The 19,443-nt window shown below is 26.9% G+C and overlaps 1 protein-coding gene across 4 annotated transcripts; it reads left to right on the top strand.

The window, feature by feature from the left end:
* Positions 1 to 8,001: 8,001 nt before the first annotated feature.
* Positions 8,002 to 19,081, top strand: LOC126896863 (tyrosine-protein phosphatase non-receptor type 9). 4 transcript variants are annotated; one of them, XM_050670002.1, is made up of 11 exons: positions 8,002 to 8,307; positions 8,416 to 8,649; positions 8,721 to 8,810; positions 8,875 to 9,015; positions 16,598 to 16,732; positions 16,792 to 16,980; positions 17,569 to 17,665; positions 17,724 to 17,916; positions 17,983 to 18,376; positions 18,441 to 18,648; positions 18,712 to 19,081. In XM_050670002.1, the coding sequence occupies exons 1-11, from the start codon at positions 8,272 to 8,274 to the stop codon at positions 18,936 to 18,938; spliced, it is 1,944 nt and encodes a 647-aa protein (XP_050525959.1). In that variant the 5' UTR covers positions 8,002 to 8,271; the 3' UTR covers positions 18,939 to 19,081. The 4 variants fall into 4 exon arrangements, with proteins under 4 accessions (XP_050525959.1, XP_050525958.1, XP_050525961.1 ...); XM_050670001.1 differs by having other exon boundaries at positions 17,721 to 17,916; XM_050670004.1 differs by lacking the exons at positions 8,002 to 8,307; positions 8,416 to 8,649; positions 8,721 to 8,810; positions 8,875 to 9,015 and adding exons at positions 13,015 to 13,163; positions 13,249 to 13,471 and having other exon boundaries at positions 17,721 to 17,916.
* The last annotated feature ends 362 nt before the right edge of the window (positions 19,082 to 19,443 follow it).

Genomic DNA, 19,443 nt, shown 5'->3' with positions numbered 1-19,443 from the left:
TATATTTCAACTACCTAACTAAACTACTTTTGTGAAAAGTACATTACATTAGTGAAAAGTCTCAATCTATAAAATTTTAAGACATGCACTGTTGCAAATAAACGATGTTATCTTTGGTTAAACATCATATTTTATGAGGTCATGATAACTTCACATTCCTAATCAATTCATTAAAATATCTATGACTTAAACGATTTTATAATTAAATGAAATGTAAAAATAAAGACTTAATATGTCTTTATTAAATAAAATATTATTTTATTTAGCATTTCAGTAGCTTCTTTAATTTTTGAGTATTTCTATGGTTTCTTATATTTTGTGCATTACTATGACTTCTTAAATTTCCAAATACAATCAAAATATAAAAGATTTTCAATGACGGATCACAAAAAAAATCTCATTAAACTGACATACGTTCTCTAGAGAAGTTCTAACATGAATTTTTCCTGTGTTAGATCTCTTCGTTTTAAAACGAAATTCAAAGTTTTTAGAATTTTTAGTGACCATTAGGTTTAATTAGTTAAAGTCATTGAATATAATATAGGCACCCATTGGGACAAGTGGGAACATTTTCCACTGAAATTCTAGATTATAAACACATGTTAATTTTAATTGTATAATTATTACATTCAGCAAAATTAATTGATAAAAATAATTTCCAAAAGTATATTTAAAAAAAAATATTTGATTATTAAAAACAATGGTTTCTTCCCCCATGGATTTTATCAGATGGGTGCTCATTGATATGAACTAGAATAATACGTAATCGTCTTATTATTATCGTATTTATTGTTTAATTTAACACTAAATAAACGTGCTTTATACTTAAAATATTTTTTTGTTACAATAGTTCTCCCCTGAGGGGGTACTAAGCAATTAGTAGTACGGGCATAGCGAACCCGGGGTCCCAAGCTCCTACTGGCAGAAAGTCCAAGGTGAACAATTCTAGTAGGTAATGGCATAGGGAAAGTGGCGCTCCCATCATCCGGTGTGGCAATAGCCCTTCGCTGGTTCCAGTAATGTAACCAGTAAGGAGAGAGGAAAAATCCTTCAAAACTTGGGTCCCAATTCATAAAAACATCTTGGTTCCGAAACAAAACAGCAAAGCCTGGGATGAAAAATAAATTGCAAACTTTTAGTTTAGGGACATGGAATATACGTAAGATGTACATAGCAGGAGTAATGACGACAGTTCTATCCGCACTGAAGAGATATCTATGCGATATAGTAGCCATACAAGAGATCAGATGGACGAATGTAGGGAACATCAAACTTCGTGACGCAACTATATTCTATAGTTGTGATAAAAAGCCATGAATATAGCGTTGGGTTTATAGTAACATATTAACATATTACCATTTGTAAGAAACTTCATAACACTTAGCGAATGAATTTGTTTCCTACAGTTGAAGTGTAAATGGGGAAACATCGCAGTAATAAACTGTTATGATACAACTGAGAATAAAGAGAATCAAACTAAGGAAGAGCTTATGACAGTATACCTCATAGGACCAGAAAGATTATAATAGGAGAGAAAAACAGAGTAGGAATCAAACAACAAAGGATCGAAACGATGGAGGAATCATACAAAGTTTTTTAATATTAAAATATTTTTTAGAAAAGCTAACGAAATTAATTAAGAAAATATGGCAACAAGAACAGATATCAGAAGAATGGAAGGTGACAGTAATATGCCCCATATATAAAAAAAACGGTAGCACAGTGGGGTCGAGGCACAGTATAGACGTGGCATAGATGAGATAAGTATAGATGATATCTGACAGTGATTAAAATCACTATCATAAGAAACGCTTCGATGCAAATCTGTAGATAGTGTTTCCTTTAGAGAAATTGGTGAAATATTTTAAAAGCAACATGAACTCTTATTTCTTTAATTATATCCTGATTAGTAGTTCTTTGATTTTAAAATATAATATATGAATAAATACTAATTATAGTTTTTAAATTTAGTATGAAATTGTGAGGCCAGCTATGATGTATGGTTAATAGTGTTGGGCGGTTGATAAGAAAGTAGAGCAGAGAATAAGTGTAGCAGAGATGAGAATGCTTAGTTGGATGAGTGGAGTGACTAGAGAAGATAGGATAAGGAACGAGCATATAAGAGGAAGTATAGGTGTTGCGTCAATCGTGGATAAGATGACAGAAAATAGACTTAGATTGTTTAGTCATGGTATGAGGAAAGAAGAATCGAAAGCTGTAAGAACAGTTATAGAAATGAATGTTGAAGGAAGAAGAGATAGAGGAAGACCAAAAAAGAGATGGAGGGATGCTATTGAATGCGATTTGAGGACAGCTGATGTGAGCGTAGAAGATGTGGGAGATCGTGTCAAGTGGAAGCTTAGGATAAGGGTGCCCGACCCCAAGTAGTTGGGATTAAGGCAAAGAAAAAGAAAAATATTACCAGATATTCCGGTGGCAATTGACATAATATGATTGTTATTTCGGAATGTACAATTTAGCGTTTAGTTGGGTTTAAATAATATAGCGTCAAATCAATTACCTACTCTATCGGTTGTATCTCAATATACACTACACTTTAATGATACAATAAATAAATAAACTCACACATACACACATATGCATTTATAACATTGTGTCTAATGTAAGTATAACATGATAAAAAGTAACCGTAAAATGAAAAAAATGGAATATAAATTTTATTACTCATATTAAATGTAATGTAACTCGAAAAATATTTGTTTAAATGAAAAAATATAAGATTATATTTTTATTTATAATTGTCTTTTAAACAACTTTTGTGCGAAACTTTTTTTTGTAAGTTAAATATTTTTTTTTGAGAAAATTAAGAAAGCTCATATTTTTGAACTTTTGCGAGGATTTAAAAAAAAAGCTCAATTCCAATCTTGAGGACTATTAGTATGTCATTATACATATTTTAATTCAACTTTTAAAAAAACAAAATTTTTTCCGCAATTTTTCCTTTGTTGACAGGCCTAGATGTCAATTTTAAACTTGTAATTGAGCTAAAAGTTATGGTAATATATTCAATTTATTTTACTATAAACTTTCATAAATCTTTATCAAAAATTTTTCATCAACTTTAAAGAACCAAAAAAATAGGTTAAAATTGAAAATTTGGACTGATTATTTTTAACATATTAAAAATCAAATCAGTAATAATTTGAAAACAAATTTTTTTTTCTTTTAATTATTATTTTATATATATAATTAGTAATAATATAAAAAATTAGAAGTGATAGAAATAGTCTACTTGCAGATTTGAAAACAACGCGAAAATTTGATTTAGAAAAGTATATTTTTGCTTCTGATGAAAGTTCCTTGTAGTCCAGTGCATTTTTTTATAGTAACAAACAGTTTTTATTGAAAATTATTGTATCAAGCCCTTTAAATTTTTATACACGTAAAAGTAAAGCAAAATATAACTTCTTTATTATTTTTATAATTTCTCCGTTTAAATTACAATATTAAATATCAATTTCATACTAAATTTAATAATTATAATTAGTATATATTCATATATTATATTTTAAAATCAAAGAACTACTAATCATGATATAATTAAAGAAATAAGAGTTGATGTTGCTTTTGGAATAATCCACCAATTGCCTAATTAAAACAAAAAAAAAAAAAGTTTGTTGGGAATTTTTTCTGCTATTCTGCAAAATTACTCCTTCGTTGACTAGAATGAATCATTAAATAGAAAATTTTATGAGAATTAAAACAATGTTATTTTTAAGATTAATATGCAGTCAGAAAGTTTTATAATTATTATTTATTGTAAATTTATCAGAAAAACTCATTATTTTTTGCATTTTTATCGTAATAGAACACTTAAATAGAAATCATAGTAATCATTTCTAAGTAATTTTTGATATTTAAAAAGATTCTACTATTGAAATATCCAGAACTGAATTAATTTTAATGATTTACTTTAACTAAAAAAAAAAAAGTTAATATTTTGAATCCCTCTTGTGGGCAGGTAAAGGGTTAGATTTATAAAAAAAACCAAATGATAGATAAAGACATGCATCTAAATAAAAAAAAATATACTGATTTGGTCATTTTTGATAAAGTTATAACAATTAACAAAGTTATAAGTTTTATACACTGGACTACAAGGAACTTCCATCAGAAACAAAAATATACTATTCTAAATCAACTTTTCGCGATGTTTTAAAATGTGCAATTAGACTTTTTCTATAACTTCTAAGTTTTAATATTATTAAAAAATAGTTTTTACATATAAAAAAAAATAATTAAGAACAAAAAAAATTGTTTTAAATTAATACTGATTTGATATAATATTTAATATTAATTTGATTATTAATAAGTTAAAAATAAGGAAAATGACATATTTAACCTATTTTGTTAATCGTTTAAAGTTGATTGTTGTAAATGTTTATAATAAAAAAAAAAAATTTATTTTACCATAACTTTTAGCTCAATTGGTAAGTTTGACATTGACATAATTAAATAGAAAATTTTATGACAATTAAAAAAATTGTATCGTTAAGATCAATATGCAGTCAGAAAGTTTTATAATTACTATTTATTGTAAATTTATCAGAAAAGCTCAATATTTTTTTGCATTTTTATGGTAATAGATAACTTAAATAGAAGTAATAGTAATAATTTCCTAGGAACTTTTGTTGTTTGTTGAAAAGATTCTATAATTGAAATATTGAGAACTTAATTAATTTTAATGATTTACTTTAACTAAATGTACCAATCAAAACAAAGTTGTTAAAAAGATTTACTCAATTGAGTGTATTATAAAATTTGATTATATTTGTAAAAATCAATTGTTAATTCAGGAGAAAAAACAATCATTTTTTTTAGAAATGATTTATATAGCAACATGTTACAAAAAAAAATTGTAATATTATAGTCTAGTAGTAGCACACACAAATAGAGTAAAAAAATTATTAAATTACAAAGTAAAATGATTTAATTTTGTAGTTGAAACCTATCATATCAAACTTCATTCGTTAATAAATATTTTGAAAACATTAGAAATTAATGATTTTAATTGTCTTTATGGAGACGATGTAATAACTAACTGTTTAATTGATAAATTAGAATTTTTTTTTCAATTTTTGAGAGTAATATCTTCAACTAGATACGAATTGTAGTAATTTGACGTATTGTTGAAAAAAGTAGGTCAAGTTAGAGCAGAGAAAATAAATGATAGTCACAAAAAAATATCTTCTCGGCTTTGCATCGAAGCGAAAACTTAAAATATAGTAAAATAATTTTAATACGAATAAGAAATTTCTTCTTGCAAGGGGCGACTAAAGTGATGGGATCCTTGATCTTTATTGAAGTTATTGAATCTAAATGTGATAAAAATCAAACGAGTTAAAATTTATACTAACTTAAAAAGAATTAAGAAAAAATGCAAAAAATTCATTGCCATATGCGGGTTGGAACCTCGTACCCCAAGCGTGTAAAACATAAATTTTACCAACTCGGCAACCGTACGTTGCTTCCGGCGGTTGAAAAATTGGCTATTTAAGCTAGTTCAAATTTCAAAGTTATTTTTCTCGACTTAAAAGAAACAAACATATTTAAATAAGTTTAACTATCTATACTATATCAATTTTAATTTATATAATATTTATGAAAATCTGTACTCCCCTTGTCAGGTATTTTAAAATAAAATAAAATACAAAACCCAGAATTTTAACACAAAAATAGCATATTTTTGCATACGGTAGTCATTTTTACCATGAAGACAAATCCAGAGGTCAAATTTTTTTTTTTCACATTAAAGTATATTACATAAGCTTTAATTTAAGATATATTTAAAAGTGTCAGTATTTCCGGAATACTTTCAAAAATTAAATTGAAAATATCGTAGTAACAATACGCATGTTTAAAGTTTTGACCCCCCTTGTTAAAGGGGTATGATCCGATTTACAAAAAAAGCGTGCCAGATGAAAGGGGTATATCAATATTTATTATAAAAAAATAATAATATAGATCCATACATTTTTCCAAAAGTTATATAAAATATAAATTAAATAATATAACATATAAAATCGAGATTTTTTTCACGGAAATCGTACGTTTTTCTTTAACTTTGATGTCCGTTTTCACCACGAAGACAAGTCCAGAGGTCAAATTTTTTTTTTTCAAATTAAAGTATATTACATAAGCTTTAATTTAAGATATATATAAAAGTGTCAGTCTTTCCGGAACATTTTCAAAAGTTAAGTTGAAAAAGTTCTACTTTCTATACGCATTTTAAAAGGTTTGCACCCCCCCTGTATAAAGGGAAATGGTCCGATTTTAAAAAAAAGTATGTCGAATGAAAGAAGTATATATAAAGTATTTATCATTAAAGAATAAAGTTGATTCATGCATTTTTTAAAAAGTTATAGCAACATAATGTTAAAAAATGTAAAATATAATATCAAGAATTTTTTCACAAAAATAGCATATTTTTGCATACGGTAGTCATTTTCACCATGAAGACAAGTCCAGAGGTCAAATTTTTTTTTTTCAAATTAAAGTATATTACATTAGCTTTAATTTAAGGTATATATAAAATTGTCAGTCTTTCCGGAACATTTTCAAAAGTTAAGTTGAAAAAGTTAATTTTTTGTAAAAAAGTTACCATTTTGAAACCCCATCCTTTGGGCTGTTAAAGGGTCAAATGTTCACAAAAATATATAAAATGATAGGTAATTATCTAAGGTATCTATAAAAAAAAAAATTATATTGATTCGGTCATTTTTAAAAAAGTTATGGCAATTTTAAGTAAAAAAAATTGAAAAAATATCGAAAATTAGCGATTTTTAAATTTGTAATTTTTTGGGGGATTTCCCCCGTTTACGGGGAACGAGGGAATTTTTTTCAATTTTTGAGGGTAATGTCTTCGACTAGATACGATTTGTGATCTTTTGACATATTGTTCATCAAAATCGGTCCAGCGAGAGCTGAGATTGAGCGTTCACAGACACAAAAAAAAAAATAAAAAAAAATAAAAAAATAAAAAAAAAACACATCATAGTAAAATTAATACCTTCTCAGCTTCGCATCGAAGCTAAAACAGCGAATGGTGTCAGTTTTAATGGAAAAGTGCATGCATTACTAGCCTACGCCGATGATCTAGTGATACTATGATCAAATGAAGAGAACACTAAAACACCACGAAGGAGCTAATAACCAAAGCACTGAGTATGGGGCTAATAATAAATGAAGGGAAAACTAAATATGTGGAAGTTGAGAAAGGTAATCAACTACACCAAAACAGAAATTTGAACATTAAAAATTATTGTTTCGAAAAAGTAGAAATTTTTAAATATCTGGAAGTGGATATAAATAGTCACAATAATTACCATGAGGAAAGAAATAAACCTGAGAGTAAAAACTGGAAACAGATGTTATTTCGCGTTAAAGAAAACCTTCAGGTCCAAGGTATTATCAAATAAATAAAAAATGAGATTATACAAGGTTTTACTTATACCAGTAATTCTATATGCATGCGAAACGTGGCCAACGTTAAAAGAGGATGAAAGAAAATTAGCAGTTCTATAAAGGAAATTCCTACGACTCATTTTTGGTCCAAAAAAAAATTATCAAACAGGTGAATATGAAATAAGATCCAATAAGGAAACTGTGTGGAGTAGGGATGGACCTTAATGGCCAAAAAAAGCTGAAGAAGAAGCAGAATAATAAAAATGTTCATGTTTTGATACTTTTCATTATTGTAACATAAAATTTCGTTAATTTAGCTAAATGGCTTTTTGAAATAAATTTACAACTTACATTGGTATCCTTTGAACCTATTAAAAATTATGATATAGAGAAGATATTTTCTTTATATCATACTGCAAATACTAGAAGATATGAGATTAGTCATAGTGTTTATTGTATTTAACGATATTTTGAAATGATGAAGGCCTGTCCATGATGTTAGTACAATAAGATCTTAATAGATCGCGTTATGTGTACAGTCCATCTGATAAAAATGTTAACAAAACATAAAACAAACGTCAAAAATCAAAAAGAATCAAACTTAATTGATTCATGAAATTTTTATTTTCGTGTAGTTATAATTGTTAAAATTTATATATATTTTTTTTACAAATTTTGAAAAAATGTCTGTAGAGTAGTAAAATTATGAATTAAATTTATACAGTTTAGCATTTTAATGCATTGTAGGATTAATTCTGACGAGAACAAGATGTTAGAATTCGGTCAAAGTCAATAATTACAGAATATAAACAATATCTATTCCTAACTTATTACTATTGAGATAAAATGGAAAACGGCACCTTGAATAATGAACAAAAAAAAGTAAGTTTAATGATCTATGATTACAGTATATTATAGAAGTATTCTGAACATCTTTTTAAAGATAACCAATAAAAGATAATAACAATATAATTTGACTTTAATGTACAGGCATTGGCAGAATTTATTGAAGTTGTAAATCGTATGAGAAAGGTTCAAAATAAACCTTTGATATCTCAATCAACAGCAATAAAATTTTTGTGTGCCAGGAAGTTTGATGTCGCAAGATCTATAATTTTACATGAACAACATGAAGAAACAAGACTACGAGAAGGCTTATTTAACTTTAGCTGTGCAGTTGAACCATTAAAAAGTGAACTGCAAACCCAAAAATTTACAATTTTGGTAATAGATAATAATATTTTGTTTATAAATTATTTATAATTAATTTAAATATTCAAAAATTAATTTTGTAGCCAACTCGAGATTCAACTGGTGCTGCAATTGCTATATTTACAGCCCGATATCATACTCCAAATTTTTCATCTCATCAAACTACTTTACAAGTAAATACAGCCAAAAAGATTTTTTAAAAATATGAACCTGTTGATTTATTTATTGCATGTATAGGGAATTGTTTATCAACTGGATATAGCTCTTGAAAATATCAAAACTCAACGATGTGGACTTGTTTTCATTTATGATATGTCTGATTCTAAGTATGCAAATTTTGATTATGATTTAAGTCAAAAAATCTTGACACTTCTAAAGGTAAGTCTGTTTTTTATTTATGAAATTATGAAATTTTTTAAATCAGTTTATTTCATTTTATTTTGAATAATCACCAAATGTATATAAAGTTATTTTGATTAATAGTTAAGTTGAATATAAAAAAAAAATAACATATTGTCCATGTATACTATGTTGTTATTATCAAAAACTATATCTATTAGTCACCTGTTGCATATATTTAAAAAAGTTTTAACTGGTAAAATTGTCTTAGTTACCTTACAATTATATATTTATTTAACAGTTTTAAGGAATGTGTAATTGACATTAATACTTTATAGATAATGTCTTATTAACCAAAATTATGTTTGTGCATTTATTTAATTAATGAATTATAAATTCCACATGATAATACTTTTATATATTAAAGAAGAACAAAAAATATTTTCATAAAATCTTTTTATTTATAAAGTAAAAAAAAAATACTTTATAGATATTCATTTATATGAATTTCTTTTTTTTTTCTAACTTGGATACTAAAAATCTAATTTGGAGAAAAATTCAATATTTTAATTTTATTTATTTCTAGTAATGTGACACGCTTAATATATTAAAGTTAAAATAAATCAAACTAAACTTTAAATTTTCCACAGTCCAAAATAAACCCAACTGAGGATAAATAGACAAAATTAAACTATCAATCTAAAATTCAAGTATAAATACATTTTAATAAATTGCTAAATTTGGTAAATTATCTGAAATGTAATGAGTTTCTGATATAATTTTTCAATTATCAATAAATTAGAATAATTTGTTAAAGTATTAGTGATGTTTTACTTGTACAATAATAAAATTAAAAATCATTAATAATTATAGAAAAATTACTGTTTTCATATTCAGAATGCCTTTAAGAGTGTTCTTTAGCTATTTATGCTTTAGCTTATTTGTTTAACTTAATAAATTTAAGTAAATAAATTAGTTTCTTATAAAATCATAAAGACTTATTGCAGTGAATATTTTTCTTTGATAATAATTTTACAATAAATTAGTTCTTATTTGAAAATGAAATCACATGGTGTATAGTAATTTCCAAATAAAAATCTTTATTTGAATTACATTATTTAAAATAAATATAAAGTTAAGTCATTGATAGTTTTTTTTGAATCTTTTATTAAAATTAATCTAAATAAATTGTTCTAATACATTTAACTTCATGATAGTTTTAGTTTCAATATAATATTTATTTCATCCTAATACAATCTATTATTTAAATTATATAAATATATTGAAATATCATAGTATTTCATACTTTTTCATCTTATACTGTATTTATGTTTAAACTCAATTTAAAAATCTAATAGAAATTTAATAGGAACTCTTTTTTGTTTTATATATTTATATATATATATTGAACATTAATTTTGCAAAATTTTGTTTATACACGAAAATTTAGACTTTAAACTGTAGACTAAATCTCCGATTTCATTATTTCTCTGTTTATTTTGCTATTAATCAAATTATTATATCCTAAGTATTCAAATTTTTTTTTTCTTTGCTTTAAAATTTTGTATTAAACTCGTTTTTGGCAAACCTTATGTTATATGTCTTTCATCATTATATTTAAATTATGACTGTACATCATAAAATAAAACAGCGCAATATGCTGATTGTCAAAAACTAAGATTGCAATATTAAAAGACTTATAGGATTACAGAAACAACCCGTTGCACTAGGCAAATGCAGGATGCACCTTATTTGGAAATGGATGAATGAAAAAACTGGAAGGGATATGGCGATCGATAACATTGGGATAAGAACACATGCGCGCGTATCCCTATGGGTTATGGTACGGAGAAAAGTCCCCTTCATTTCCTCTCACTTATAGTTAGGGCGATATAAAAGTAGGGTCCGGCTCAGCTGTATTTCGCTTCAACCCTACTAGACATACTTTGAAAAAATATTGTGCTCGCTATTATCCTTAGCTGAAGTAATTTTCCAGTACTACACGAAGAACGGCCGTTTTATAGATTCCTTTGTATGCTTGACATAATACGTTTCATGGCAGTTTTTTTCGATTTGTTACTTTACTAGTTCCGAACTGTGTTTCATTTTTATCTGTCATAAAAAAAAATTCGATTTAACTACAATGCATGCCAAAAAATGATGTTTTTTTTTCTTTCTTGTGCTCTAAAAGTATTTCACTTTCTAGTTTAAATGTTAATTCGCGCATTACATAAATTATTTGTATTAGAAGACATTAAAATGTTTCTAAAACATGTTTTGACATAGTGTTAAAATGTTTAATTCTTGCCCAACGTATATTCCACATACACGCGCTATCTAAAGGTATTTAGGGTGGAGATGAAGTCGGTATAAAATAGAGGAAGTACTTCCTGACACGTGATATAATTTCTTCACAAGACTGTTGGCCAACTGTATAACGCTTGGGCACGTTTAATAATAACATACGCGCACAAAATAAACAATAACTAATATTAGCTCTTTCTGTTTTAGAGTTATACCGTTCTGACCAATCTCAATTATAAATTCGTTCTTACATTTTTTATTTACAATTTGCATTGCCCATCAAAGTCATAGTTTAATTTTTGTCCTGTATAAGAGTGGGATTTTTTAATAGTACTGTACTAAAATTTAAAAGAATGCTACTTATTAATTACATATATTTTAGATTTACCTGAAAAATACTCTTAGTTGTGATTCTTGTTTGATAATTAATTACTAATGTATATTCGATCTACTATAATGGATGTATTATGTTTATAAAACTGGTAAAATATTTAAAATTTTTCCGAAACTCGTTTTCAGGCAATTTCAATCATCAATGAAGATATTGTGTTTTTAATTTGAAAAATATATTCTAATTGTTCGATATTATATATGTAAAAAATATCAAATTGAAGTCGACTAGGTGTTTCTGTGATAAAGTAACATTTACTGTTACCGTAATACAAAAATTATTCACTTATCCCTTTTGGATCCAGTCCATCAACTAGTTGATGGTCTGAAACCATATTTTTACTGATGAGTTGTTGTCATAAAATGTGTCGAATAAATTTATCACTAAGTCAAATCCGCAGTTGTATGACTTTCAGAGCTCTTGAAAAATGAAACTATTCGCTAAAATAACAACGTGTACTGTTTTATAATTCACATTGTTATACGACGTGGATTATGACCGTACCCTTTTATTTTAATATTGGCAGAGGCTTTATTAATATATACATATTGGCGTTTGGTATAATACGATTCGTAATATCATATCATAGGTGTTCAGTAAAAAACGGTTTGTCTAATGCCGCCCAGCTGTAATAATATATGCAAGTGACTCATGTCTTAAATTATAGCAAAACCATCGAATAATTGTTCATTTCTGTTAGTTTCGCAATATTCACCGTTTATTGCAATGCTATTCATGTTGGCCACTAGTTCGTAGGTAGTAAACATTGTAATGATTTTGATGTGTTTTTTTTTTTCCGCCAATGTCGAGTGTTACATTATGTTTCACGTTATTTTCCTGCTAGTTATTGTAAAAATAACCGTTGACGCAATCTCTCCGGCGTTTAATTCTCGACCGTTTAATAATAAAAAACGCACCGTAAGCTCAAGTAGTTTTTTCGATCTTGAGCTTTGACGTTTTTCTACATCGCCCCGTCGCCTTTCTCGTACAAATCGACGAATAAAATGATCGGCGTGTTGTGCGCGGAGAGCTGTAATATAAAACAGCTTTTAGAACAAAATGATTGACGAGGGACGTGATGGGACGGTGGGTTCGGTTTTTCAGAGTATGTGTACAAACTATGTGCGGTACGTCGTCAATGGGTAAAGCGTTTCCATTCAAGGAGACGAATCTCGCGATGCGTTTGTAAGCGTAATAATGGGAATGTGTATTTATGTATATGCGTATGTATATATATATATATATATGTATAATTTTGCGTATTCGCAATTGTGGAGGCGGTGGCGTTTGTGGCGGGAGTGTTGGGAGGGTCGTTGGCGGCGTGCGGATTCGCGTCGTGGTCGTCGATACGCAGCGCAAACCGACAGAGACCGGTGGCGGGACACTGAGAGCAAGCGACCAGCGGTTATAATACGCTCAGGTTCAGTCGGTTTTCCGCAGCGATAACGGTTGCGTTGGCCGTGTCTGCAAGCCGTGGTGTCACGGGGTGTTGGTGCGTTTTTCCTTTTTTTATTATTTTTATTTATATATTAACCGACACACTATATTATTTTAACTATTTTCCGTGTGCCAAACAGCTCCACCGACGTCGTTCCGTTTCGGTTGTGCCAACCGCATCATCGCATGCCAAGCGTAACGACCGCGTCCCCGAAAACGTGCCGCGGATATTTGTTGGTCGCCGGTCCGTCAAGCCGCCAAACAAAGGAGAACATAAAAAGAATATTATTTGTCACGAATATATCAGCTCCGTTCGTGAGCTCTGACAATAATAATCAACATATTATCTTGGCTAATAATAAGGTAAAAACATAAATAAACGCATAGATACAAATGTAGATAGATTGACAGATATATTGACGTACTAGTTAGGAACATATCTCGATTTTGATCCCATTAAAAAACTGATCGTGAGGCGTATTTATGTAACGATCGAAAACCGTTTCGATTTGTGCCTCATAACTATTAAGTAATAATTATGTCGTTAGCTAGTTCTAGTCATTGTTTGCTTTAAAATTTATAAGACCCACGCTGGAAAAGCGTTACAAAATCTTTAAATGACTGTTGTCTTAGCTTGTTATTATCCCGATTTTTTATTCGTTAAACATTGAAACGATTTAATCATTTTAGAAATTCAAGGAACATGCGTCAAACTTAAAGAAATATAGAAAAGGTCGTCATTTTTAAGATTTTCGATGGGATTTTTCAAACATGATTTAAGTTGAAGAGAGAAATCTATATTTTTGAAAGGAGTGGGCACATAATATGACAAAATTTTCTTCAATTAATAAGATAGTAGTAATTAGAAAATACGAAGGCACGTGCTTCAAATGTCTACCCTCTCCCGGTCTTGGTTAAAGAGAGTGTCCTGTGATAAGATTTGTTATGATCGCGGTCCTATTTTTTAACGAGTTTGGCTTCTTCAAGTCACGACTTTAGAAGTCTTCCCTCATAATTGTATTACGTAAAATCTGATTGTATTTTATATTGTTATTACTTATAATTCGATTGTTATTATATTCCATTATCGACCTTTTTTAACCTTGGCCCACTCGATAGACTGACGGTTCACATAATAAATCATCATTTGCTAAGTTGTAATAGTTGTGTTGTAAAATTTTTAAATAAATATTTTTATTTGAATAAATAACTATCGATACCCTTACTGGAGTATGCTGTTCGGGTACAATAATATATATCAATTTAGATTATAACATTTTCATGCGGATTAATTTGAATTATTTTTATTTCAAATCATAATCAATAATAAAAATATGTAATTATTTACAATATTAAAGACATACCCAATACTTGATAATAAAAGTTAAAATCATTTGTAAAACGAAAATGTTGCTTTTCTATTCTATCTTACGTTTTTCTTATAAGATGATAAAAACAAAAAACAAAATTTGCAATATACCAATTTCTCATTAAATATTCCAACTCTGCCGTAACTCGTTTGTATAATTGAAATTTTCAAATTTCATAGAGATCATATAAAGCATATGTAACGCTTATCTAAAAAATTGTATCAACGCATTCTTCAGCTTCATCATTTGGAACAATTAATTTTTATGTTTCCGTGTGACTAATATTGAATAAACTCTTAATTTGTTTACATTATATGTTACTGATAAGCTGTATTATTAATTTAGGCTTGTAATATCACGCAAAGTGTTACTGTTAAATGCAATTATAATTTAATTGTTTGTTAAGTCATCTTTCCAGAACTTACAATCGTCATAATTTCAATTGCGCTGACTATCTAAATATCCTGACCATTAAAATGATAACATTCATTAGTGTTTAGAATACTATCTTAAATTTGCTACAAGTTAAAATTAATTAATAACATATTGTTAATTTAACCAACAATTCATTATTTTTCAATAGACCATACTGGTCTATGGAATTTTAAGGGGGGATATTGCCTCTCCTAGCCACCCCCCAAAATGACCTTGTAAAGTTATATTAGAATATCAAACGTGTTTTAATATGAAGACACCATAGACTAGTTGTTCAAGTAAATGTCGTATAAATGATAGATTTAAACTTTTGGCACCGCTAACCACCTTCAAAAAACAAAAAAATTCCATACTTTTTTTTTATAACTATATTAAACACGCTCATAGTTAATGGCCATAGACACTGGCGGCTATAGTAAAACGATTTGTTGTATCATTACAAAGGTCATTCAATTTAGCTTTCAATATTCATTACGTTTGTTTTTAAATAATTTTGAGAGACGAATAAAAATTTTAAGAGCACGTTACATTATCTGATCTAGTGTAATATTCGAAAATAGTAGTACAAATAAAAAATGGTTGAGGGTTAAAACTCTCAAACCATCAAAATGATAAAAAACAACTAGTATTAAGTATAAGTATTAGTATTAGTATTAATATTTTAATAATATATATATATATTAGTTAAATATTATGCTAATTACTTCTCTTAATTTTTCCTCTATAAATTTAGTCGAAAATTTTTTAAAAATGATTTTAATGTAATTATTTATTATCATCACACGTCGTTAGATTTTTTCCTTGTTGGAATGAAATGAAATTGTTTTATTATAAAAATTAACATTTTTGTTGTATGATTTTTATTTCCAATTAACATTTATTTTATGAAGTTTTTGAAAAATATTAATGTGTTTAATTTAATTAGACTATTATCGCTATACTTTATTACATCACACTCGTGTTTCCTGGTAATTAATTAGTAAATTAAGAGTACATATAGGCATGTCTACATATTTAACAGCTACTCATAAATTTTCGTCAAATGTTGAACAATGGCAAATAAAAATTGTTAAAAGAACCTTTATAAAAATAGACAAGTCTCTAAAGATAAATTATTTAAATAGTAATTTAACAAAAAACTTAGTTGATTGTATTTTTTTTTCGATTAAATATAAAATGAATTAGCATTCAACTCTTGAGAATTATATTGTACAGAAAATTAAATTATTATTTTTTAAATAATTAGTACATTTTTTTTTTTTAATCTGACAAATTTTATTTACATTATAAAAAGTTATTAACCTAAATGAGTATTCTTAGAAAAATAATTTAATAATATTTATAATACTGTTATTTTTTATCTTTATTTATCTAATATTAAAAAGAACTAATGGAAGTTAAATATATTTTATTTGATACATGTAGTGTTTCTATCACTAATTTTTAATTTTTTGTTAGTTAAATAGAGTATGTTTTAATTAATATTGTACTGAGTTCATTAATTATTAAAGATTTTTAATTGTACTATATAGTTTTGAACATTTAAACAGATTTTTACTACTTACTTATATTTATTATTGAAAAATAATATAATTTTAATGAACAAATTTTACATTATTTATTGGTGTAAATAAAGTAGTTTATTCAGAATTTTAATGTGAGTTAAATTTCCTGATTTGTGTAGGGAGGATATCCAGCCAAACTGAAAAAAGTACTAATTGTTACAGCTCCATTATGGTTTAAAGCACCATTTAAAATTCTAAGGCTGTTTGTAAGAGAAAAATTAAGAGACAGAGTATTTACAATAAGTTTACCACAGGTATCTATTTTTTACTAATTGATACAAATAACTTATTTATCTATTAATAATTTTTATAGTTGACTCAGTACATTCCCAGAGAATCATTGCCAAAACACTTAGGTGGCACTATTGACATTGATCATAATAAATGGTTAACTTATTGTTTAAACTATATGACGAATAGTGAGAAATATGGAAGTTCGGATATGTCCGAACACATATGTAATTCAAATAATACTAAAAAAGAAGTTGATCCTGATCCTAAAGTAAATGAAATATACAATTAATTATTTAATAAAATTAATTTTCCTACATTTATTTATCATCTATTTAAATTTTATTTTAAATACTAATATTTTTATATATTCATATTATTATATCAAGTATACACAATATTATTTTTAAAATTTTAGCCACTTTATTTCTCTTAAAATAATAATTATGCTAATGAAATTATTTTAGGTATTTTTTATTGTCATATATTTCTCTATTTATCAAATGTTATTATATTACTTATTATTACTTTTATTTTATTAGCTAGCAAAATATATATATTGCCATTTAAAAATTTGAAGTTGGGACACTCTTATAAAGTATAAGGGATGAATTAAAAAGATACTTAATATTTGAAAAATAGAAAAATATATGACAATAAATAATACCTAAAATAATTTTTTTAACATAATTATTAATTTAAGAGAAATCAAGTGGCTAAAACTAAAAGAATCAACCTCCAGATTGAACAAACTTGTTTTTAAAACAATTTTACCTATAACTCTGGTTGGATTATTATTTTTTTAATTTAATCAAATTATTAAATAATTTAATGTATTGTATTATTATTTTATCAATAGGTGAATAACGTAATTGGTGAAAACAATATTGAAAGAAGTGCAATAGTTAAAAATAATTTATCGTCAGGTTGGACATGCAATACAGCCAATTCAAGAGGTAATTATGATATTTATAAAATTTAAAATTTAATTTAATTGTATATTTGATTTAGAAGAAAGCTCTCCAATGCCTACTTCATCAGTTAGCAGTGGGTTTTCAGACGATGACAGTTTGCGTTGTGATTCTAGTCAAAGTTTAACCATTAGTCAATTTATTGATCATGTATTAAAGAAAAAGAGAACTGGACTTATGAAAGAATATGAAGAAATTAAAACTCGATCACCAGATGGAACCTTTACTGCTTCTAGGTAGTTAAATTATATTTATAATACTTTAAAATATATAACAATTTTATTATATAAAAATTTATTTAGGGTGCGGGCAAATTTGTTGAAGAATCGTTATACGGATGTGCTATGCTATGACCATACAAGAGTGTTGTTAGCTCAATCAGATAACGATCCTCTATCAGATTATATTCATGCTAATTTTGTAGATGGTTACAAGCAGAAAAATGCATTTATTTCAACTCAAGGACCTTTACCACACACATGTGCTGATTTCTGGCGAATGATCTGGGAACAACAAGTACTTGTAATTGTAATGACTACTAAAGTTTTTGAATGTGGGAAGGTCAAATGTGAACAATATTGGCCTCCTGAAGAATCATCTGAAGATCAAATGTATCACAATTTTAAAATATCAACAAATTCTGTTAATAAATTTGATAACTATGTTGTCACAAGACTTGAAATCACATACACTAATGTAATTGTACCTTTTTTTTTTCCTACTAGTTTTTACTAAAACTTAACTTCAAACTACTTTTTAGACAAATGAAGTTAGACAAGTTTCTCATTTTCAATTTAATTCATGGCCTGATTTTGGTGTTCCGCATAGTGCAGTAGCTATGTTGGATTTTCTTGGTAAAGTGAGAAAGTGTCAATCATCTATGTTACAAGTTCTTGGAGATAAATGGGCAGGTCATCAAAAAGGACCACCTATTGTAGTGCATTGTTCTGCTGGCATTGGAAGAACAGGTTTTTAAAAATTAAATAAAAATAAAATGTGATAAATTATTTTACATAATTTCTTTTTCTTAGGAACATTTTGTACTCTAGACATTTGTATTAATCGTCTGGAAGATACTAATACTGTTGATATTAAGAGTTCAGTAGAACGAATTAGATCACAACGTGCATATTCTATTCAAACTGCTGAACAATATGTATTCTGCCACTTGGCTCTTATTGAGTATGCACTGGCAAGAGGTTTTATTAGCACGCCTCCAGATCTTAGTGAATTGAATTCACTTGATGATTCAGACTGAATAGTTAGCTAGCATTGTAACTTATTTAATAAATTTCCTTTAAATTGTTAATACAATATTATGTATATGGATAATCAGAAATAAGGGTGAACATATATGGTCTATATGTGATTGTTTCTAATAAACTATTAAATTTTATGATACATTTTTTTCTTCTTGATAGTTACAGATCTCACCATAATTTTTTTGATCTGAAAGCTCATATTTTTAATCAAAAAATATATTATTCTCTCATTAATATTATTAATTTCACATTTTTCTTATAGTTTTTTATTTTTGTTTACTTGTATAATTCGATTATAAGTTTAAAAATTAACAAGAAAAATGTATTTGAATTTTACTTTTAGGAATAACAAAATTATTTTTGTTGACTGCATATGAATTTACTCTACTTTTAATACTTAAAAAATTTAAATTTGCCAAAAATATATTGATCTTGTATGGTTTTATATGAATATTTATTATTTTTATCATCTATCAAAGCAATCATTATTACTGATCATTC

The sequence above is a fragment of the Daktulosphaira vitifoliae genome, unplaced genomic scaffold (assembly GCF_025091365.1).
Source record: "Daktulosphaira vitifoliae isolate Bord-2020 unplaced genomic scaffold, ASM2509136v1 Scaffold_1, whole genome shotgun sequence".
Classification (NCBI taxonomy): Eukaryota; Metazoa; Arthropoda; class Insecta; order Hemiptera; family Phylloxeridae; genus Daktulosphaira; species Daktulosphaira vitifoliae.
The sequence above is the reverse complement of the archived record's forward strand: the minus strand, read 5'-3'. Positions and strand labels throughout refer to the sequence as shown.